Source organism: Colossoma macropomum, unplaced genomic scaffold (assembly GCF_904425465.1).
Source record: "Colossoma macropomum unplaced genomic scaffold, Colossoma_macropomum, whole genome shotgun sequence".
Classification (NCBI taxonomy): Eukaryota; Metazoa; Chordata; class Actinopteri; order Characiformes; family Serrasalmidae; genus Colossoma; species Colossoma macropomum.
Genome location: NW_023494809.1, coordinates 21,208,437 through 21,233,804, shown reverse-complemented (window position 1 = coordinate 21,233,804; position 25,368 = coordinate 21,208,437). Strand labels below are relative to the sequence as shown.

The 25,368-nt window shown below is 39.9% G+C and overlaps 1 protein-coding gene across 1 annotated transcript; it reads right to left on the bottom strand.

Moving 5' to 3' along the window:
* Nucleotides 1-901: 901 nt before the first annotated feature.
* On the bottom strand, nucleotides 902-23,710 carry wasf3b (WASP family member 3b). Its single transcript, XM_036558275.1, has 9 exons — nucleotides 23,603-23,710; nucleotides 12,374-12,527; nucleotides 9,493-9,627; nucleotides 7,840-7,993; nucleotides 4,235-4,352; nucleotides 3,867-4,048; nucleotides 3,295-3,552; nucleotides 2,492-2,799; nucleotides 902-1,614 (listed from the first exon to the last, which is right to left on the bottom strand). The coding sequence occupies exons 2-9, from the start codon at nucleotides 12,504-12,506 to the stop codon at nucleotides 1,457-1,459; spliced, it is 1,446 nt and encodes a 481-aa protein (XP_036414168.1). The 5' UTR covers nucleotides 12,507-12,527; nucleotides 23,603-23,710; the 3' UTR covers nucleotides 902-1,456.
* Between the last annotated feature and the right edge of the window lie 1,658 nt (nucleotides 23,711-25,368).

Here is a 25,368-nt window from a genome sequence, read left to right as displayed (position 1 = left end):
TTTACAATTGCAGAATGACTTGTGATGTCACAACTGATTGCAGATTGACTTGTGATGTCACAACTGATTGCAGATTGACTTACGGTGACACAACTGATTGCAGAATGGCTTGTGATGTCACAATTGATTGCAGATTGACTTATGGTGTCACAACTGATTGCAGAATGGCTTGTTATGTCATAAAGGACATAATCCATGGTATTTCCAGAGAAAAGGGCTTGGATTGGACTGGTATGGCTGAAGTCTCCTTATCCAGTTTAGTTAAAGGGCATAGCAGAAGAACTCCTAGGGCACATAGCTTTGAGTCTAGGAGTTAGGGGGAAATCTTCACAAGCAAATTTCCTCATGGTATACAGTTGCTGAATGGACTACAATTGAAATTGCATTGACCCAGACCTCTTGAATGACCTGAGGAACAGGGGCAGGTGCAGTAGTTACAGCATCTTGTGTAGACGTATGCGTAGTCTTAACTGTGAAATGCACTTTATTTTTTGATGAGAAATGGCACAACAAAGTTACTTATCTGCAAAATACTATTAAAAAATGATAATCAACATGCACTAATTAACTGAGACATTGTACGATGTTTGTGTGAACGTGGTGTATATTTTTCCAAGGTGTTAGTGGTTATCTTTTTATTGCTTTGGTTAGTATAAGGAATTAAGAGATCTTGTTAATTTTTGTATTAAAAGAATGTGCTGTGCATTAAAAATAACTCTCTGCCTCTGCTTGTTTATTCACTCGCGTGCATCACTTGGCTCGCTACCTCCGTTCCACTGTTGCCATGGAGATCCGCATCCCAGCTGTACTGTTTCCATAGAGACACGAGTCCCGCAAGTCTCTTCTTCCATGATGAGGGCCCGGTCGGCCAGGAACAGACGCGACATGATTCATTTTGGTCTGTTTATTCTCATGAGACCAGAGTTCACACGTTCATCACCATGCCAACCCCCAGTCCATTCCTTCATTTCTGTTATCTCTTCTCCAGACGTAATGGATCGAGCACAGCTGAGTGAGCGTGACCAATCAAGACTGCGTGATCAGTCACCTTAGCATGCTCCCATGTGCTCTATATAGCAAATGGCCTATACTTCTCCATGCATAGCTACATTCTCTTGCAGGCCACCAGCCTCATAAAACTGGCCACAGAGTGGATCTTCTGACCAAATCGTAATCATTTCTCTGATTAACTATTCACTACACCCATATTGCCTATTCAGAGCAATTTTGTTAAAAATCATTAGAAAAGAATGGGAAAGGTCAGCTGCTTTACATCAAGGGAAAGTTGCTATTTATCTAACATCTAACTGAACTGTTGGTCAGGCATCCTAATGTGCGTTTATTCACATATGTAAGCACTTATTATATCTAGGTGCTGTAGATACTGCACTGTTAATGTACACGGAAGAGAGGCTGTGCGTGTGCCTGTATGTGAAATGTTCTTTTTGAGTGTTTTCTAGTCAGACCAATCATTGTCCTCTAACTCTGAGTCATCTTCAGAGTCGCTGTACTCAACGGCTATGCGACGGGACAGAATGGTGGCCACGTCGTTGCCCACCGGCTCCCGCTTCGCCTGCTGCTCCTGCTGCTCCTGCACCTTCTTGAGCTGGATACCTGCATGGGACAAATACATTTATATCATTTTCAACAGTACGTCCACTTTGTTACAGTACCTGGAACCTTTTTAGTGGATGAGTTGTCATAGCTTTAAGTTCTACTGCAACTATAATCAATTAACCTAACAGCACTTATTATATGATAAACTGATTACTTATTATGGCTTCAAAGTTCTTTCTGCACTGCTTCACTTCCTCTACACCCTTAAAGGAAGGGGTTCTTCATTGGTTTTTTTTCGATGGTTATACAGTCGTGTGCGAACGATTGGGTGCCTCTGGTCAAATTTTCACTGAGAAAATCAAGGTGTAATAAGTTAACACATCCTCTACAGAGAACATACTTCTGTACACCACATTGCTAAATTTAACAAAATTGAGGGGGTTGGACATAAAATGTAGCCTGTACAAATGTTATGGCACATTTAAGGTTTTCTTATTATTTGGGCATGTAAAACCCAGCAAGTAAGTAGATTGTGCACTAAATCTTGCAGAAAAAAGTTATAGTTAAATTTGTTCTGTGTATAGGATGTGTTTACATTTTCACTTAAAAAATAAACGAAACAGGTCATCTGATCAGGGGATGTTCAACCTTTAGCATATGCTGTATGTAGAACCATGACAAGTTATTAAACATTAAAAGATTCTTCTACATAATGAATAACCAGCTATGTATATGGTTCTTTAAAAAAGCTTTTAAAAACGTTACAGGTCATAGAAACGTTTTCTGGTACTGTACACAGCCGTTTTTACTAAGTGTAGTGTATTACAGTCTGTCGGAATGACTGCATCTCTTATGTGACCACTATGGAGAACACAACCCTGTTGTGCTTTATACAGCTTTGTCTGCACTGACTGACACAAATAAAACATCTTACCCATACGTATAGCAGCCAACAGGTCACTACGAGCATCAGTAGTGGGCTGGGCCTCATTGGGCACAGATGGCCGTTTGGGTGTGATTGACTGGGTGGTGCTGGGGGGAGGAGGCGGGGGTCCTGGTGGAGGAGGAGCAGCCATTGGTCCAGAAGGAGCAGGTGGGATGTAGCTTGTGCCTGCACCCATTGGTCCGGGATGGCCTGGAAGTGGAACAGGGCCCATGGGAGGCATGGCAAAGGCCGTTTGGGCTGATGGGATAAGAGGAGCTGGCGGCGGAGGCGGCGGTGCTGAATTCATGTAATCCAGACTGTGGAAACAGGTAAAAATCAATGCTAATTAAACTGTTCTGTCCCTTTTGTGATCTTAACTGTATACAATATTTTTACTGTCGAGAAATATCTAGTCTTTCTGACTCAGGACCTAGTTTTGAAAAAGTTCAGTGACGATGCATCGTGTTCACCCCTGTTATTTTCATCACAAGGTGGCAGCATTTCCACTGACATATATGATCTGCATAATATTAATGGATTTTTTGGAGCTCCCAGCTAGGTTTATGTTTCGGATAACTGTGCAAGTTATACTGCTGAATCAACCAGTTCCTAGCTTTGATTTAGACCCTGATTGATCCTGGTCCTGATAGCTTCAGGCCACAGATAAAGCTTCCAATACAGGGCCCCAGCAAAAACATGGAAGCCTGAGTTTTAAGTACATCTGTATTGGACAGGAAGCTGTCAGATTTAAATGAGTGGCTGGATTAAAACTAGCCACTCAGAATGAACCTAAAAAAAGGAAAAGCACAAACCTGTAGTCCACATGAGGGAGAGGCATGGAGCCATTCATGGTCTCTGTGTGTGGAGGAGGAGGCGGAGCCTGGTGCGGGCGGCCCAATGTGCCTGAGCGGTAGGCCATAGATCCCGCCCTGTAGTCCTGCTCCATGCCCATCTGGGCGTGAGCTGAGAGGGCTGCCATACCGGGTGGAGGGCCAGAGTATGTGTGGGCGTGGCCAGCATGGTTGGGCATGGTTAGATAGCCATGGTCCATGTGCTCTTGACCATGGGACCTACAATTGATGCCACAGACAGTGAGAAAATCTAAGTTCCATGCGTGTGCATCATGCAGTGTACAATATATTTAAAAGTTATGATGTCTGAGTTCAGAGGAGAGCAGGGAGTGCACACTCTCTACTGGCTGGAGATGGAAGTGCTTTATAAAGTTAAAATTAACACAATTTAAAAGAATAAAAAAAAAATGCAAAAAGAATGAAATGTCACATTTTTTTGAACTTGATAGAATGTTGTGATTACAATAATTTGGTGTGATTACTTTTGTAGAACACTTGTTGCTTAGATTGCATTATTGCTTTTTCACTCTTACCTGTTCTCTGGTGACATGGAGCTTTCAGAAGAGGCTCCTCTGTGCAGTGAGTGCGTATGCCGGTGGTCCGGCCTTAGCTCCTTATCGAAGGCCATCATGTTCCACTCCTGCCTGCGGTTCCGCGCCTTCCGCACTTTCTTCACCTCTCTCTGCAGCGTGCCGTCCACACAACGCCTTTGCTCCTGTCCCAGTTTACCATTTACAAATGTTAATACAAATACTAACTCGAAATATATCTTTATCTTTCTTCACAATATCTTGTCATTTAATATTTAGGTGCAGTCAACATAACGCATCCACCTAATATAAAAGGATCTAAAGCTGAAATATGGCGGGGAGGAGAGGAAACAGAAAGAGCAGTGTTGAACCTTCTGTCGTCTTTTTTCTTTCCTCTTATCCTCCGTGTCCTGCAGCATCTTCTCCTTCCATAAGTCAAAGAAGTAGGAGGGATCTGTGTAGAACTTCAGCCCTTCTTTGTTATCATCCCTGTAGAGACAGAAAGATCAAAAGGTCAAAACACACACATACACACACACATACATACACACACTTACATAATGGAAATTATATTGCCATTTCATGCCATTGGACAGCTGTACTTCCGCAATTTTCGTTGTTTTGTGCATAACAGTTCATGTTTATATCAGATTTTCAATCAAGCTGTTCAGATCAATCTTTTAAAGCTTTTCTTTGTGTCACCAAACACCATGATTAAGACTAGAGGCAAAGGGTGGGTGATCTGGCAAAAAATGTAATATTAAGACTAGGGGTGGGAATCTCTAGGCACCTCACGATTTGATTCGATTACGATTCAGAGGGCCACAATGCGATTATAAAACGATTATCGATGCATCTCGATGCATCTTTTTTGTCTATATAGCATTTATATTCTCTCACTGTGTGAGCTCAAGTTTCGAGTTCAAGTTTCAAGTTTATTTGTCATTTGCACAACAGGTCAGGACATTTATGCATTGAAATGCTTGTGGTGAGACTCTAATTACTCTACAGAAAGTAAATAAGTAAAAATAAAAATACAAGAAAAACCAACTGAAATATATTAAATATACACAAAATATACACAGAATATAGAGACAGTATACATTTTAAAGTGACTCAGTGTTGTTATTTAAAGTGACTTGGTACTTTTAAAGCAAAGTATTTGTAACGATCCATAATGAATTTACTTCCAATATCTTTTTTAAGAAATCAAATGGAAGTGATGTGGCAAGTGAACTAGAAGGCTCTCATTCAGTGCTCTTGTTTGGAGCACGAGAAGCTGCTGCTACTCATCTGCGATAAAATGCGCAGTTACGGTGAAATAAGATCCAGTGGTGATGGATGTCCACGCAGCACGTTACAGCTATTCTACCCGTTTTCTTTAGTGATTTTATAACTTCGGTTCTGGTCTCGTTTTAGAGACGGGGGGGATCGCTGTGTCAGTAAAGTATCTTTGAGACAGGGGGTGTACAACATAGCGCGAAAGCCCTGTTTCGCAACGACTGAGAACCGGCGTGCGGACTGCAGGTCACACAGCAGCGATGCGTTATTCGCATTTATAAGCAGCGCAGTTGGTTTCCTGGTAAGTTAAATCTGCAATGAGAGACTGTCATACACTAAAAAGTGGCAAAGCTGAAGTCGCTTCTGTTTCGAATTCTCCCGTTCCACCTTAAATGGTGCCGCATTTACATTCGGCGCCTCAGTAAGATTTTAAGGTGGAACGGGTAAATTCGAACATGAAGCTGGAGAATAAGAAGCGACTTCAGCCTCGTAAAACAGTCGTTAAGAGACATTTAACTGATCAACTTCTGAGGAAAAGTTTTCTGGCGGAGATGGGAGGAAAGCGGCTATAGCTGAAGCTTAAAGCAGAGTAGAGTAAGTCCGCGTTTTTGTTTATATTGTTTAGCCCATACTAGGACATTATCACATACTGAAACATACTGGACATTAAATGTTGTGGCTCCCAAGGTGGTTTGATTTTTGTTGAAAGGACAAAATGGCTGGGTTGTGACTCCTGATCTAACCTGGCTTTAACACAGAGGGAGCCGGTCGGTTTCTCACTCATCCACTTGTGTTTTTGTTATGTGCTGCCACAGACTGTCCGGGCGCTGCACTTACCCACTTCCAAGTTCCGCCTTTTACGTTCCGTCAACAATACGTTATAAATTAAATATTTAGAAAATCGATTTTTGACATTTGTGAATCGTTCACGTCCGCATCGCGATGCATCTAAGAATCGATTTTTCCCCGCACCCCTAATTAAGACACTTGTGATACGATGACATTTGTTCAGTGTTTTGTAAAATCAATTAAAACAGACTAATTATGCTCTCTTTATAATGAAACATTTGGGATTTGGAGACCCCTCTAGTGAAAACTGTAATTAAACACAATGTGTAGAATAATATTTTGTAACATTGGTTGTGCTTCAGACTCCTTCCACGAGCAGATAAACCTGATGATTGTAAACGTGTTGAAAGAGCATTCAAAGAGAACTCAGTTAAAACTGGGTGAAAGACGTGTCTTCAGAGGATGCAAGTGAATTATCCACTACTGTCATCATATCTTCATCAGTATGATGTTGATTTTGCATTTGACACCTAAACATTGATCCAGACCTTTGTTCAGACTCTGTGCTTGTGACATTAATATGTAAAGATGTCTGACGTGGTCCAAAAAAGTTCTGTGGAATCCATCCCGACGCTTATGACCTAAATTATTATTTCAGGCTTTAGAGAGGCTTTGGACGTCTCTTTGGTGACTCGAAGCAGAGCATGCACACCCTATTTTAACATGCTTTCTTTTTCCACCTGTCTCAGCAATGCTACTTCTTTCATTTTTGAGCAGCTTTAAGTACTGATGATATCCACAATGTGCATATTGAAAAGCAGAAAAAGCATACTGTGACATTGTCTACTAATATATATGCCATCATCCCACTAAAATGACTAGACAGTTTATTTTCTTCTAAGTGCACTGTGATCCATTATTTATTCACAAAAATCACAAACATATGTTGCACAGCTACTGTTGTCCCTTGGAATGTCACTACCACACAGTCTCTGTTTGATATGCATAAATATTTATGACTATTCAGTGCTTTAAGAGCAAACCTGCATATGCACTACATTTGCCATGCTTACATATTCATGGCTGCCCTATATTTCTTCAGATGTTGAATTCCATCTTTTACTTTCAAGCTATGCTGTTTTGTTTCCCATTTTTAAGTGCCTGACAAGTATGAAAGTATATGGTTTGAACAAGATTCTATTCGATTTAGAGTAACATCCAAATGTATAAGAATTTGAGAGACAAGAGGCAAGACAAGACAAGAGTCTCCTCACTGTGTAATGATTCAATACAGTACTGAAATGAACGTTTGAAACAGCGTATCAAAATCTAAGACTGTATGGCTGATACATCCCTCAGCTTCTTCCGAGCATCTCTCATTTGCTGTCTTTCGTGGAAATCACAGTCAAGGTTGAAACCAGGTATCTGTGCGCTTCCTATCAGAGTGAAGTGGGTAAGGAGGGGCAGGGCTTATGCTATGGACATTCCCACACTCAAATTCCATTTTTTTAATCCAGAATTTGAAGAGGTTGCAATGTTTTAGGTTTACTTTGTTAAAGGGCCAGTGTGACAGGCACTTAAGTTGTATTTATCTGAACCAAACCAGAACCTGTCTACTATATAATTCGAGATATGTAGAATCAAGAGATGCATAACACTTAAAATCACTGGAGGTTTTACACCTCCAGTGAGCAGCAATGAGAAAATACGCTCACATACCAGGAGTTGGTGTATTATTTGGTACACCTTCCTTGTACCTACACTCATTGGCCATTTTATACAGGTTCACTTTGTAGGTTTGCAGTTACTGTTGCTGCACAATTCATCACCCCCCCCTTCACGTCATCAATGGAAAGAAAGGGACCACAACGGGACCTCCGACCACGTTACACCCAGTAAGACTCACCTGTACGGTGAGAGGATGTTGAGGGGAGGAGGTTTGTCGCTGACGTTGTACATCTCTTTCACAGGGTTTGGAACGCTGCTCTTGGACACCACCTGCTGGTCCTGAATAGTAGAGCTTTTAAAGGCCTTCCTCATGTTAATGTCCTGAAGAGAAACTGCACATGCAGAGAGAAAGAGAATAAGAGAAGTAAAGAAGCAAGACAGAGAAAAAGGGAGAAAAGGAGAGAGAGAGAGAGAGAAAGAGAAAAAGAGAAAGAGAGAGAGATTGGTTACAGCTCCTGTAAAAATGTTTTAAATAATTTGACCCCCCGGTCAAATTACATGTTTTGTTCATTTGTTGTTTGTTGAAGTGAAAATTAGATAACACATCCTATACAGGGAACAAACTTAAATATGACTTAAACAAACAAACTTAAATTTCCTGCAAATGTTAATGTTCAATTTCTTACTATCTGCTGAGTTTAACACATTGGGAAACAATAAAACAAAACATAAAATGTGCCATAACATTTTGCACAGGCCACAGTTTATGTTATTTTTATGTTTACTGCAGCAAATAAACAACAACTGTGCATTAAAATGTGCGGAGAAGTGTGTGTTCTCTCTGTAGAGGATGTTAATGTATTTTCACATAGAACATAAACAAGTACTTTGACGAGGGCCGCACAAACTTTTGCATACCACCCTCTGTGATTTCAGTTAATGTTAACACATTTTGTGTTACTTTGTGTTTCATCTTACTTACTGCAGATTTTTAGCACAAAGATGTGGTCTAATAACAGTTTTTGTCAGAAATATGCTGTGTTCTTTGGCCCTGACACTCGGGTGATCATAGCAAAGCCAAATCCCAGACAATTTAGGCAATTTCGAAATCCCATCCAGATGTCCCAAAAAAAAACGTACTGGAAAAGTAGGACGATTGGTCACCCTACTGACACAAAATGTGATAAAATACACTATATATCCAAAAGTATACACCTCAATTAAGTACATTTCAAGTTGCACCCTTTGCTAACACAACAGTTCAATTGCACAGCTTGTATAATCTCCATAGGATTATAGCATTGTCAATAAAATGGATGCTTTGGAGCAGCTGCAGGAGTCTAAAGTCAACCATGCCCAGTGCCAAGTGTCAGCCAGAAGGGTATAAAACCCCCTGCACTGGAGCAGTGGAGTGATGGAGCTCTATCCAATACCTCTGGGATGAGCTGGAGTGATCCAGAACTGATCATCCAACATCAGTACCTGACCTCACTAATGCTCTTGTGGCTGAATGCAATCAAATCCTCAGAGCAATGTTCCAACATCTAGTGTAAAGCCTTGCCAGAAGAGAAGAGGCTGTTACTGCAGCAAAGGGGGACAAACTTCCTATTAATACCCTTGATTTCAAAAGAAATACTGGATGAGCAGAAGAGTACAAACTTTTGGACATGTAGAGAAGTTGTATCACCAGGTGTGTGTAAAAGTGCATTAATTACCACATCATCTTTGAGTTTGAGAAAGAACAGAAAGAAAAAAATTACCATTTGCATTTTTTCTAAGGGCGTCCAGCGCCACTGATCTAGCGTGTAATTCTAGATATAATATTGAATGAGCTGGCAGCGAAATGTATCGAGTGGTGACCCGAAGCTTTGGCTTCCCAGAAGACACTCACCCTCCTCCACCGTGGAGTCCAGCTGAGTGACCTTGACGGCCAGGCGGTCAATCCGATCCTGCAGGGAGTTCGCACGCAGATAAAACATGTTCGCCTCGTTAAAAAGCTCCCCAAATATATCCTCAGCATGCTTACCTACAGCACAGGAGAAAAGAGGAGGGTATTCACTTTAGATACATTTTAGAACGAGACAAACTGTACAATATTCACAGACGTGGGCTGCTCCACCCTGTTAGCTTTCTACAGTCATTTCACAGCTTTTCACAAGGATCTCAGTACTGTTCTTTATGAATATATTGATGCATCAGCACTTATTTTGGTACAATTCAGAACTATTTTCTAAATACATCTAAAAATACACCAAACGCACCAAAATTTTCACACCAAATTTCTGCTGGAAATCTTTCAATCAAAAATAAACAGAACAGAAAATAAAACCTTTTTAAAAGCATTTTGACTTAAAAAGTTTCAGTTCAAGTTCAAGTAGTGGAACATTGACAATTACTACCACAACACAGCTTTTTGTTCTGTTTTTTAATGTAAAAATAGCACAAGAGGGATTTATTTCATTATTAGTTTATTTATTTTAACCCAATATTTTCCGTGATTTATTCCATCCTCTAGTTAAGTCTTGCTCTATCACACAAAGCTGCCGTGTTGGGAGGGTGAAGACTAGCCACCAAGTGCATCTTTCTGAACTGATGCTAAGGCATCGTTATTTGACAGCTCAACACGCTTGGACGAAAACACTAACTGCTCATTCTGTTATGTCAGCTAGCAGACGTCCGGGTTGGCATCACGCTTTGGGAAGGAGGCCTATCTTACCCACTCAGAGAGAGAACAATTACGCTCACTTGGACTGGCTAGATATCTGCCCAGGACTGATTTTTCAGTCTTGTTCCCTCTCCCACTGAAAATCGTCACCGTTTTTCCTGCTTCCATCTGCAACCTAAACGTTTTGTCCCACTCCTGCCTGCACACCTGTATAACTGCTGTCCATCTGCATTAGTCACCCTGGAAAAAGACTGCCATAGGGCAGCTTAAGGCCCAATCCCATTTCACCCCTCGCCCCTACCACTTAACCCTTAGCCCTCCGTTTTGCACATTTGCGTTAGGGATAGAGTGTCCCAATTTTTTTTTGAGATTGAGGGGTAGGGTGAAGTGTTAGGGCTACTTGGCCCTCCAAACAGAGGTTTTTCAGAGGCACACGCCAAATGGAGTAAGAGAAAAAACAGAAAAACCGGCAAGATGGCTGCGCAAGCGACCAAAGAAACCCACAAATGTGAGTATTTTCTCTGTTAAAAAATGACAATAACCATCGTATTATCTTCATTTAATGTCATGTCAATGTATTATGGTGGGAATGCAGACCACTACTCCCAGCTACAGATGACTGTGACATCGCTGGGGATCAAACTTTTGATCTCCCGACAGGGCCCATGCTGGGCTGTGCCACTTGGGAGCCCTGAGAATTCAATTTTCGCCAAAAAACGAGCGCACATTATAATCGACTCTAACATTTCAAAACTGATGCAGTTGAATCGCCAGGTCCAGATGTATTTCTACTCTCCCAGCATGTATTTAAAGAACAGAGATTAATGATAGCACCAACAATGGAAGCTATTTATAACAACAAACTAAGACAAAAGGCGGCAGGACAGTTTCATAAAAAATATTTACAGGAAGGAAGAGCGACCTGACCAGTCCCTGACTTGTGACACCACACCAAAGTACACTCTAGTGTAAACACTCACATACACACACTCCCACTCTAACACATACACATACATACAGTGACCATGGCTCTGAGTACCCCTCCACCCCCCAGCCTTTGTGCTCAGTCATTTATATTTAACCCACACAGCTGCTGCTGAAAGCCCCTCTCCTCTCCTCTCCTCTCCTCTCCCTCTACAGGCATCTACAATACACCACACAAACACCCACTCACAAAATCACTTTAGGAGAGCTGTGCTGCCAAAACTGGAGAAGGAAAATACATTTTGTAGTGTGGTTATCGGGTATAGAGACCGATGAATGGACATTAGAGGTGAGAAAAGTGAACAATGCACTAACCCAGGGGGGCCCAAACTTTTTAATGCTGGGACGTAAAAGTGCAATAGTTGTGGTGGGCTGAGGGCCAAACAGACAACACAATATACAAATAAAGGTTATAATTTCAAAAGCAAATTAACAATGTTATGTATATATATACATATATATATATACTATATATATATATATATATATATATATATATATATATATATATATGGCCCAAAAGAAATGACCCAACATGACTTGCCAAAAAGTCTGGTTCCATTGACTTACATTAAAAATAAAGCATGTTTATCGCTGCTGTTGGAACAAAACCTTGTAACAAAGTATGTTTGTTCTCATTTGGCACCCCTGTACTAACCCTTAGATGCTGAAAGCTATTCATTCACCTGCTGTATTATTCAACTGCAATTACGTAATTACACAGGTAATTACAGAGTCAGTTACATACAGAATTATATTTGCATTCAACATGTATTCTCTACTGTTTGAGTTTGTTTTTTCCTTTTATTTCAAGGTAAAGAAATAACGCAAAAATGTAGCAAAAACACTGTACTTGTTTACCGAATTCATTCCTCATCTATTTAGAATTTTCTATTTAGAATTCAATTTAGAATCTGCACTTTCCACACTATTTCTCCACATTTCAATGAGCATCGAGTGAAAAATAATTACTATCAAATTACAGCTCACTCGCTATCATGAGTGATAACTGTGACATGTAACATTACAATATCATTACAGTTAGAACAAATATTTCTATGAACTGGCACTCACAGGGTACAAAGGTGTTGAGGTGAGTGTGTGTAGGTGTGTGTGGACTCACTGAGGCTGCTGAGCTGGCGAATGATGGCCGAGAGTGTGTTGTTCATCACGCACTCCAGCTCGCTGCCGATGCCCTCGGGCAGCGCTCCGCGGCAAAGATGCCGGGGCTCGATGTTTCTCTTCACTAGCGGCATGTTTCGCCCTCAAACACACACCTGACAGAAAAAAAACACACACAGTTATAAACTTCATCTGATTCCACGTGCAGAAGAAATACAGCTCTGTGCCAGCCTTCATTTAATTTCCCATCAAAGGTCCATTAAGTACAAGTCATTTTATTTTTCACGAGGGATTTATTTTTATTTTTGAAGGGATTAGATATAAAATAAACCACTTGGAGGGAAAATAAGTGAAAAAACACACATTACTAAAAATGGAGTTCAAAAAATGATGTTATAGAGAAAATGGGACTGTGCAAGACCTGGTAGACCACCAGAAGGGTCCCCATCAGATAAACACTTAATGTTCAAATACTTAAAGCTTTGAATTTTGAGAGAGAGGAGAAAATCAAGCTCCACTCTTGATTCAGATCTGAGAACATCCACAGGCGATTTTGTCCATCCTTCCACTGTGAGAAGACAACTCAGCACTATGAGTCTGAAAGGATAAGTAGCTGTTAAGAAGGCTTTACATAGTTATATATAGAGAGGGTGGTCCCTGACTTTTGCACTGCACTGTACCAGCATAAAAATACATGACCAACATGATGGAGAGCCCATTAGCTCAGTGACAGTACTTTTCAAGAATTATGATACCTAGACTGAACTTTCCTTTTTTTCCTGATCCTTTCTTTTAAATTACAAAGCAAAACCATCATCCTTATTATGATAACTATCCTGTTTTGTGTGACTGTTACTGGCTGCTGACTTTCCTTCGGGATCATTAAAGTGTCTGTCTGTCTGTCTGTCTGTCTGTCTGTCTATCTATCTATCAAAAGTGGGTATGGCTAAAACCCTCTTCAATGTAAAGTGTGGAAAGTGGGTATATTTACTAACCATGACGGATTACAGACTACTCAAGTAGCACTAACATTAAAACATGCAAACAGAATGTAAATTAGACAGCCGATCAGCAGATCTAGATTTTTGAACAAGCATGCTTGGTGGCTCACTGACAATGATAACATTTGGTATTACGTGATGGGATTTTTTGATACCTAAAGAGTTTTGCTGCTTCCATGTCTTTAAATAGGCCAAAATCTAGCACTACAAATCATTTCTGTGGTAATGAGAATCGGACATAGTGGTTATCAAGACACAACTTCCTCAGCACTCCTGCATCGGTCATCTCTGTTCAACCAGAGATGAAGACAACATGAGTGACTTATGAGGATATTTATTCATGTATTAATAATGTAATAAATGTTTTTCTTGTCTTGTACTTTTTAAATAAAGTTTCGTTTAAATGCAGACAGAGATAGATTACAAAAAATACATACATACAAAACTCATTTTTTGTGCTCGGCCTAGTGTGTCCTGAAATTCAGTTTCAGTTTTGGCCAAGAAATTTCATTTCAGTGCATCACGGCTCCGTTTGGGTTCAACACCCCCCTCCCAGCTGTTCCCCCCTCGTTTCTCAATCACACATCAATCACAGGAGTGTGGCCTTTTAACCCTGAAAGCTCTGTCACACTTCAAAACAACCGCTCCCCATCCATCACCCACACACACACACACACACACACACACATCTGGTGACGGAGACGTGTTTAGCAGTTCACAGTTGTAAACACACCAGTCCAGCGCAGGCTCTACGATGAGGCATGAAAACATTCACATCGCCAGGATTACGAGGAATTAGGAAAAGAAGATACAGTCAAACTAATCCTGCTCATCCTTTCAGCTGTCCAGTTCTAATGAATTCACACGTTGCACACGTATTAGCAAAAACGCACATGGACAATAATTGTAAATCTCTGACCTCACAGTGATTCGATCATGATTCTTTAGAAAATGATTCAGTGAATCATGAAAGCTCAGATTGATCCACAGTTCGATTAGATTATTTTAGTGCACTGAGCTCTCTTTTTAAAAATACTCTGAATACACACATGTAACTGCTGATTGATCAAGACTGTACATTTTAACTGTTTATGTATCTTTAAATTGCATTATCAAGCTTAATAAAGCATTTGTAACAGCCCAACAATTCAGAAAGCTGAATACTGAATATCATAACTGATTCCAACATTCCAACATCAACTGCTTTAAGGAGGTTCATTTTAATCATTTCCTTTTCCATTTTTTAATCATGTTTGAGCAACTGTGACAACCAAACTTTACAGATATTATACAAATACACATATTGATTTTAACTGATTCTAATATTTCATAATCTTCACCCCAAACAGCGAATCAGCGGTTCTGGTGATGCTGATCGCTTGTGCTGTGTCGGCGAGTGTAACTGGATGCGATGAAGAATGTTGCGGGCTGTGAAATATTGACCGCTGTGGGGGGAACGGCCAGCTGAGAGGCCATCTGGCACGTGATTGGCTGTGGGGGGTTGAAAGTGGAGGATGAGGGAGAGTAAAGAAGCATAGGGGATGAAGGGAAGGGAAGGCATCTCAGCGGCCATCTTATCTGCCCCTCTTCCTGCTTCCTGTTTTCCACTTCCACACCCAGCTCCCCGCATCCCCTTCCTCTCCGTGTCACATCTTCCACTTCCTGTCCTCCCCACGGGCCAGAACAATACACTGAGGTCACACCGCAAACACACGCGTGAAAAAGCTCACTGACACACCCATCTCACATCTACAATCACAGCACAGCACATACAGTTACACTGTACGCTGTCCATCAAACGTTTGGTCTCTGACACTGCTTTACCTAGAAAACTGACTTTACCGCCTGATAGTTTTCAATTAAGAAAGAAAAATGACCGCAAAGGTTTTGTTGGCATAAAACAGCCACTTTGAACATGTTTCACTTCAGCTTGATGTTCATCAAAATGCAGGTTTTGTAGAAATAATCACGAGACTCCAAACTATCTTCAAAAGGAAGTTTTGAAGCTTTTTTTTCCTCAAAGGTGGATCAAAAGGAAATGGAATCAGTTATTCAATTGTTTCTACAAGATTAAATCATCAAAGTAAAATAAATAGGTAAATCAAGTCATTCAGAGAGGTTTGGTGTGAAATGCTCAGCTCTAGAGAAACTGAGCCAAAACTGTTCATAGTTGTGGTGATAGGAACCAGACGTCCGAAGAGTTTAATGCCTCCGAAAGCTATTATGCATAATGACTATGAATACACGGCCTGAGACATTGTTTTACGGTAGTTTTAATATGAACTGCAATGTGTTTTTTTCAGAAACCTCTATGTTACCATCATCAACATTACATATAAAAACACAGAAGACACGTGTAGGTTCACTGATCATTTTGGATAGTAAATAAAAGGGGTAATAAATAAAATTGAATAGCGTATCAAAAGAAATCTGAGTAGGTAAGTTTCTCTACAAATGTACCATTTTATATCAAACTACTTTACTAACTTTTTTTAATTCCCCTTTAAACACATGATAACATCACAAGGAGAATCATAGTGTGGTGTATTTAATTAGAGGTGCAACAACACATGATGACATTGTGATTTCGCAGTACAAAACTGCGACGATGGGCATTCTGGAGATGTGACGATCACAGTCAGCAGATATTGTATTAATTATTACAGAACGTCTGATTAATCTTTTTCTATAGTATCATCAACTGAATAGTGGACTGAGTTGATAATTTACGACTTCATTAATTAGCATTTAATTAACTGTTTTTTAACAAATATGTTACATGTTTGATATTATTTTCCTCAAAAATAAACCTGAACTTTTAGCATGTTAAGTTGTCCTTCCAACAGACAAAGAAAACAAATAAGTGCATTGAAACATTTTGAAGAAAACGAGTTTTCTGTTAATGTTTGTCAGGCAATGTAATAGAATTTACGCTGAAGAAACTGAGCAGCAAATGAAAGACAATAGCACAAAACACTGAACACACCCCCAACCTTGAACCTTGGTCCCATGCCAATGTGAGCGGCCAGCCTGCAACCTTCGCTGTTTGTGTACATCTGTCAGCGTAATATGGTAAGGTGATTCCAGCAAGTGAATGCTGACCGTGGGTCACAGTCTGTCGGCTTTAAATCTGCTCACGAGCTTCAAATCTCAGGACTAGGGCTTCACAATATGCACTGTATACCACACCGTGATAACACTGCTACATACTGCAACTGAGATACAACTCGGACTACGAGCGGGTGATTTGGCAAAAATATTATATCATGATACTTCAAAGCATTTTCTAGATACATGATATGCATCAGGATATTTAGTTTTTCTGAAATTTAATAGGTTGGAACAGACAAAATCGAACCTGTAGTGCCACATATAAAAACAATATATAATAACAACAATAAAAATGATATTAATAAACTGACTTGATTTTTATTCACATTTCCACAGATTGCACAAAATCTAACAAAATGGGCCTGATGACGCTCACTTTGTAATGAAACATTTAGTCAATCAGTGTTCTTTACGTGCTCAGAACATCCACGATATGCTTAGAAAAGCATACTGTAACATAATTTATCACGATAACAATAAAACATTGTTATACTGCCCACTACTACCTTGGTCTGTAAGCCTGTGAAAGCAAGTGATAAAAGTTGGCCTACGTTATTTGCACCGAAATCAGCTACGCTAGGTGGATCGCTGATCCATCAAAACACCCACTGAACATCTGAGGTTGGTATGAATGATTACAAGACACAAAAAACAATGTGAATGGTTAGAGCGCTCATTTACATTTACGACATTTAACAGATGCTCTTATCCAGACTTTACACAGGTTGGTGAAGGTAGTGTTAGGAGTCTTGCCCAAGGACTCTTATTGGTATAGTGTAGGGTGCTTACCCAGGCGGGGGATTGAACCCCAGTCTACAGTGTAGAGGGCAGAGTTGTCACCCACTACACTATACCAACCACCATTGACACATTCTAGCGCCTGTGAGTGCAGTACTGTGAATTCAATATCACAATATTGATTAACAAATGATTTATCATGCAGCCCTACAACCAAATCCAGGAGATTTATAAGCAGTCACTGTTCAACCCACAAATGTGTTCTTTCACAGCTACTCTTGCAGGGTTGGGTGAGATTTAGAGAATCCTGGCTAAAATCTTATTCAACCTAATGTATTTATAAGTTTAGATTCTCCATATAAAGCCCAGTTCAAAATGCTTTGCTACTCAGCTGGTCATGGTTGTTGTAGATAACTGAAACGAGGCAGGTTGAGTTTACCACCATGTTAACCTAAGCCAATAAAAAACTGATCCCAATCTATCCTAACAGTGCGACCTTTCACACAGCAAATATCATTTGAAATTATTAACCAAATCAAGTATTCTTTATTTTGAAAAAACTGAGCTGAGCACTACAGCATCACATTACTTTAAATGGCAACACTGAGTAAAGCTTGTTAAACCTAACAGTGAATAAGGGGGAACGTGTTTGTGGGTGAAGCCTGGACGAACCAATTAAGACTCAAATGTACACTCAGTTGTTCCTGTGTAATGAAGTATGAATGTGTGAGCAGCTGTAAAGTGTTCATTAAGAGTCGCGTCTCTACACGGCGCTCTGACTCCAGCGTGTACAGTAGTGCGTACAGAGGCCCTCTAATTATACAACACGCTGAAATTACGAGGGTATTGGAGCGAGCGAGAGAGAGAGAGAGAGAGAGAGAGAGAGAGAGAGAGAGAGAGAGATGGAGAAAGAGAAAGGGAGAAATAAAGAGAGCAAGACCACTAGATAGAGATAATGAGATGTCAGCCTCCAGAGTTTGATTAAGAGTGTGTGTGCAATTCGAGAAGAAGATGTAAGATTCGTGTGAGTCTATCAGAGAGAACCTCAGCTATTTTCGAGAGTTTTGTGTGTTTCAGCAGGATGGCTGGGAGCAGGGGTGCCGGTATGCATAGCGGGGTCCAAAAGTCTAAAAAACATCAAGAAATTGTCTCTATTTTGCATATTTTTAAAGTAAATACAAACTTTTTCATTACAAATAATAAAATCTGCAGAACAACTTGAGTGAAAAGAACTTTTTCAAAAGAATTTTGGAAATTTTAACATGAATTTCATGGTACTGGGTCTATTATTTTAATGACAGCCTGTGCTTAAACTTACATTACATCTGAGCTGGCATGGACTCCACAAGTTTGTTCGAAAGTATCTGATGAGCAGCTGAAACCCACCTGAGAGTCGTCTGAACGCGAGCTTCAATGAAGGACATACAACAAAATATCCTGACTTAGGCCTTAACACAGACAATGTCACAAATTTGATTAAACCTGAATAGTGACCTACAAATAGTGCAGAATGTGTGAAACAGTGATTTTTTTTCCCCAAAATTCTAAAACTTTGTTGTTAATTTCCAGGTTTAAAGTGAAATTCCAATGAGTTTTCATAATTCCTACATAATTCAGTCACTGAGATGAAAACAAAGTCATTCAGATTGGTTTGATGTGCAACGGTTCATTTTAGAGAAACTTATAGACTCTTTTCTTTACTGTGGTGGTGATGATAGAAACACGGTGTCTACAACACCTATATAACGGTTTTATTCACCATCCTAAATGACCAGTTAGCCTAAACGTGTCTTACTTGTTTCTATATGAAACACTGGTAAAACTGAAAAACAAACAAACCAAAAAATAAAAGTTTTTCTTTAGGTACTGCTTTGCCTTCCAGCACCCTGCATGTGCTTCTCTGCAAGGAATGTATTTTTTTTTTTAAATATGATTCGGATCAAATATTTCTCTCAAAGATTTTATAAATCAAGGCATCATCCATCTAACCATTTAATGTAATAGCTTTCTATGAGGGAGCTTTTAGAGGTGGATGTCTGGTTCCTATCACCACCAATTCTGACTCAGTAATCAACAATTCTGACTCAGTACGTTTATCTAGAGGAAAGCATTTCAGACCAAACCACTCTGTATGACTTTGTTAGAATCTTATCCATTTAGGCATTTTGAAAAATTGGTGGAATTCCACTTTAAATAAAAAGAAAAAACAATAATAGACTTTCAATGTGGTCTCAGGGTTTTTCGACCTCACTGTGTGTGTACACACTGGCTAATAACATGAACTTAGAAAGCTGTATAATATCAAGAATACAGTTATACTAAAATTAACATCTGGAATGCCTCATATTTAAAAAGTGATCAAATCTTGGAGATACTTTGACAGTAAATGCTGTAAACAGATCATTACAGTACAGAATTTACAGTTCAGCAGGAAACACTCCTGTGATGGTGAGTTAGTCTGTGTTATCTGTGTTGGTGAATGTGTGTGTGGGTGTGCTAAAGCGTGCGGCCATCAAAGAGAGCTGGCTTGTATTTTTGAGTCGTATGTGTTCCAGAGAGACGGGAGAGCGATGGTGAGTTACTCTGTGCAATATGTGTGGAGCGAGTGTGCGTGCCAAACTGTAGACTATTAAAGAGAACTGCTCTGTATTTTTGAGCTGTGTGCATTTGGCAGGATGAGAGTCACTGTGAGTTTGGCTGTGTGTTAACTCACTGAGCGTGTGTGTGTGTGTGTGTGTGTGTGTGTGTGTGTGTGTATAAGCATGCCAAAGCATTAGAAAGGAGAGTATTTTTTGAATCCGATGTGTTTTGGCAGGATGAGAGGCTGAGTTAGCTTGCATATATGTGTGCGCCAAAGTGTATCAAACAGAAGTGGACTATTGTTTTATTTAAAGGGAAACTGCATCGTTTTTTCAAAATTTCAGCACAAATCAATGGTTAAGATGGTTACGCAATGTTTTTTGCTTCATTTTTCCAAACAGTTTTTCTCTACAATGTGGTAAGCGTGATTAAACCTTAGGTTGGTACATTTAAATGGAAATTCCACCAAAATGTTTCCATAATTAAACAACTGAGTCATTCAGAGTGTTTTGCTGTGAACTGCACGGTTCTAGAGAAATGTACCAAGTCAGTGGTGGTGATAGGAACCAGACACCCAAAGAGTTAAAGGCCTTTAAAAGCTCTCTCACATAAAAATATTATAAGAAACAGTTACGGATATGCTACTTGGTGCCTGAGACATTGTTTTACAGTAGTTTTAAGACAAAGTTTTGTCATAAAATATATTTTTTTAATCTATTCCTGGTGTACAGGTACATGCAGGGTGTCATGAGGCACAAGAGTTCCCAAATAACATTTTTTCCTCAGTTGTATCACTTGCCATCAACAACATTACATATGAAACTCATAAGACATGTGTACGTTTACTAGCTGTTTTGGATAATACATCAATTATATTTGTGTTGTAGATACCGTGACCTCTGGTTCCTATCACCAACACTGTAATGAATAAGTCAATAAGCTTATCTACAATTTACCATTTCACATCAAACCACTCTGAACGAGCTGTTCACATCTCCATCACATTAAGCAGAAATTTTGAAAAAGCGGTGGAATTCTCCTTTGTGTTTTTGTAAAGAACTGGACTCATGGACTAATTTTATGTGTTTTGGCAGGATGAGAGAGAAACAGTGAGTTTAGCCTGTTACGTCTTTGTGAGTGTCTCCCAAAGTAGGCCATCGAAGAGAACCGGAGAGCATTTCTGAGCTGTAGTGTTCAGGCAGGATGGGACGGGGATGGCGAGTTAGCTTGTGTTATGTGTGGGACAGAGGGATGTGGGGGAGGGGTGAGTGTCAGGGACCTCAGGGAAACCACTCTGAAAGGTTGCCGGGACAATAGTGGCCCGTTCACACGGCAACAGAGGAGCGCTCCCATGCACGGCGCTCCCTCCCCCAACCTCCTTCTCCCAACCTCTTCTCTTCAAAATAAAGAAAAGCGCTCCTGCCCTCCTCCTCTTCCTCTCCGAGTCTCAGTCCATCGCATTCAGCTAAGCTTCGGACACAAACAACATGCCAGAATGGTTCACATTCACACGCGCATGGGGCGAATATGCAATGGCAACGTTGGCAAACGGCAGCCTGAGGGTGTGAACACAGCCATTAACTTAATCAAGCCCATCCTGAATGTGTCTGTGTGTGGAAGGCCATGCTCATCCTGCTTCATCTGCCACAGCCACTCCATTAAGGAGCAAAGAGAGAGAGAGAGCAGCATTACGGCTGCCCATTACCTATTCATAAGTCAAGTAGAGCCCACTTGTAAAATCCCATCAATATTGCAACGCAGATAACTCTGGGCATGATGCAGGCTTTCTGCATTGTCTCTCCCAGCTTGTTCTTCATGAGGAAAGCTGTAGGTAACATTTTGTGCTCCAATTTCTTACCAAACAGCTTCTTGTTGTTTTGTGATCAGCAGGATAAAAGTTGAGGGTGGTCCTTTTAAAGAGAAATTCCACTTTTTCCACTATCTCCGCAATATTCAATTGATAAGATGTTAAAAAAAAAGCCATTCTGAGTGGTTCGAAGAAAGATTTCTTTACAATGGTGGTGACAGGAACCAAGACAATGTCTACAACATAAAATATAGCGATTTAATTTACTATATATATATATATATATATATATATATATATATATATATATATATATATATATACACACACACAATAATCAATTGACCTACATGTGTTTTCTCTGCTTTTATTTGTAACTTTGACCACGGTATAACCGTATAATGGTTAATTCTCAAATAAAATGAGTTTCAGCCTCAGAACCAGATGGGAACCAGACATCCGAACTGTTTGATTCCTCTGAAAGCTACCACACTGAAAGTTACTGCATGAAAATACATGCCAACCGATTCCTGAGAAATTCCTTCATAACTGTTTTATAATGGTTTTGAGAACGTTTTGGGCTCACGTTTAAAATACATGTAAGGCAGAGAGGTACGTGCATGGCATTGCATGGCAAAATAGTACCAAAAATAACCTTATTTTTTCAGGTTTACCGCTCAGCATTACATCTAGAAACTCAGAAGACACAAGTAGGTCCACTGGTCATTTTGGATAGTAAATGAAATGGCAATACTGCACACATCGCCACCACTGTAACGAAACTAGTACTTAAGTTTCTCTACAATGCGCCACTTTTCATCAAACCACTCCAAATGTGTGTTTACTACTTAAAGGGGAATTGCACCAACTATTCAAAAAAAATCCTGTGTACTTTAATCCTTGAGATGTAAACAAAGTCACTCCAAGTGGTTTCTATGAGAAGCTCTGCTCTAGAGAAACTGACTGAGTCAGAACTGTTCACAGTGGTGGTGATAGGAACCAGATGTCTGAAATATGTAATGCCTTTAAAAGCCCCCCTCAAAGAAAGTAGAAAGGTATATACTGCCTAATGCCTGAAACATTGCTTTACCTTATTTTGAGATAAGGTTTTGGCCCAAAGTGTTTTTTTTTAGAAGCCATTCATGGTGGAGGGATACATGCAGACAAAATAGTACCCAAACTAAAACACTTCATCCAGATATACTACTATTTTACCATTATAAACATTACATATAAACCTCAGAAGACATGTGTGGTTTTGGATAAAAAATTAAATGTCTATATTTGTATTGTAGACTTTGTGACGCTTGGTTCCCATCACCACCACTGTAAAGAAATCAGAGTCTGTAAGTTTCTCTACAATGAACTACTTCACATCAAACCACCCTGAATGACTTTGTTAACATCTCAACTACTGAATTATGCAGAAATAAAAAAAAATGGTGGAATTCCCCTTCAATGCCTGAATTCTGCAGAAATGTAGGCGTTATTCCCCTTTGAGACTTGGGTTTTCTGAGACCAATATGAAAACAAAAGAGGTGTGAACTAACTCATATGGCACGTAAGTTGCTGAAAATGTGCACAGGATGCAAAATACGCCAAATTCAATACTCATTTGCTGTCAACTGTAATCAACGGTAACGTCGACAGTGCTGCTGCTCTCTGTGACCCAGATATCCGTTTAGTTCAGGACCACAATTTATATGCAGTCTCGACGTGAGAGAAACTTTTTCTCATCATTTACCGTCGCGTTTTCAGTTCCGAAGGAAAGAATGGAGACATTTTAGACCGTTAGGTTATCGTTCCCCTTCACACTCAGCACATACACATATACATACGTTAAAGGCAAATGCCACACGCTGTGCCACCCCAGGCTGGAGTTTCCATTAAAAACAGCAATGGAAGTGGATTTACTGCAACTTAACAACACGTATCAAACCCCGTTAGAGGGCATTATAAATGTAAACAAAATTAAATGAATTGTGCTGCTCACCAAATTCGGATTTTTCCTCAAAATTCACTTCGACCACATGTCCGCGGCTAGGCTACTCCAGTCCGGGCTGCCATCCTGTGTGTCCCCCTCCATCTGACCACTCCAAACAATCCGCTCAGGGGCGGGGCTTAACGACAACCTCCGCCAATCACGAATGAGCAACGAGGATTTAACGGTCGACGTTGGCTGCGGTGCTCCAATCAGACACAGAGGATGGGATGATTGACGTGGAACCGAGGGCGCTGTTTGAAGGCGGGTTTTAGCTTAGCGGCTGTAATGGATTTGTGAGCAACATCCACATCACTGAAGCTGGGCAGCTAAAATCACACTTAAGTAAGATTACTGTTATTTTAACGAGTAATGACTTAAGTAGAAGTATGCAGAAACTTAAAGGTGAATTCCACAGATTTTTAAAAATATCTTCATAATTCAGTGGTTGAGATGTAAACAGTCATTCAGAGTGGTTTGATGAGAAATTATTCATTGTAGATAAACTTACTAATTTCTTTTCAGTGGTGCTGATAGGAACCACTGTAAATCTGAAAAAAGGAGTTTTCTTCGGAGACTGTTTTGCCTTAGAACACCCTTCATGTATCCATGTATCCTTCCACCATGAACAGGTTAAAACAAATCGATTAAAACACGCTTTAGGCCAAAACCTTATGACAAAACTACCGTGAAACAGCGTCTCAGACATCAGGCAGTGTGTTCACAAACATTTCATGTAGCAACTTTCTGTGAGGGAGCTTTTAGAGGTGGACGTCTGGTTCCCATCTCCACCACTGTGAGCTGTTCTGATTGGTATGTTTCTCTAGAACGAAGCATTTCACACAAAAACACTCTGAATGACTGTTTATATTTCAACCATTTAACTATGCAGAAAGTTTGTAAAATCGGTGGCGTTTCCGTTAAGTAAACAATTACTGGTCCAAAATCTCCCTTAAGTACAAAGTTCCCTATAAAACTGCAGCTGAACTTAGCACATCCAGCATTTGGGAACTGAGGTCTGTAAGCACTACTGTTCCTTTTTTAAAAACTTGTGTCTAAAATGAAATGCTAAAGCTCCAACAACTGAGGTGTGGACAACAGATTAGTCCAGGTGCTGAACCAACAGAACAGCATTAATAGGAACAATAAAGTAAACGTGAATTACTAAAAAGTAGATTCCTTTCCTCACAGATTTACTTCTGTAGAACTAAGATTTTGTGCTTAAGCACATGGAAGAGTTAGCATCCCACATATTCATGGCTGTGTTATTAAGATGCCTTTTGCTATAAAGGGAGAAGAAAATGATAAATTATTAGTATCTCAATACAAAACTCATGTACCTCAGTTCAGATTTTACAATGAACAGTAATAAATATTTCACATTTCAAACTTTTAAATGCAATTTTAAGGCCTCTTACTCGACATAGCTTCAGTCTTACACTAAAAGGAGGTAAATCTCAACTGACCTTGTAGTTTAGCCCAAGATGAGGCTCAATCTGCACACTTAAAAGCCCATTCTGTAGAATGCCCCATTAAAACACTAAACTATAATGGTAAGTCACAAAGTGAAAAGAAGCATGGTGGTCCAAGAACTGAGGTCTTACTTTTTCTGTAGGTTAGTGGTCAGAAATATTCTACCTTTAAGACGACCTTCAACCTGCCATAATAATAAAATAAAAAAAAGAGTTCAAAGAATTGACTCAATGAACATGGTAACACCAGCATAAGAGCAAATGGGAAAGAAGTGGAAAGGAGATGGAAAGGAGATTCATTCATTA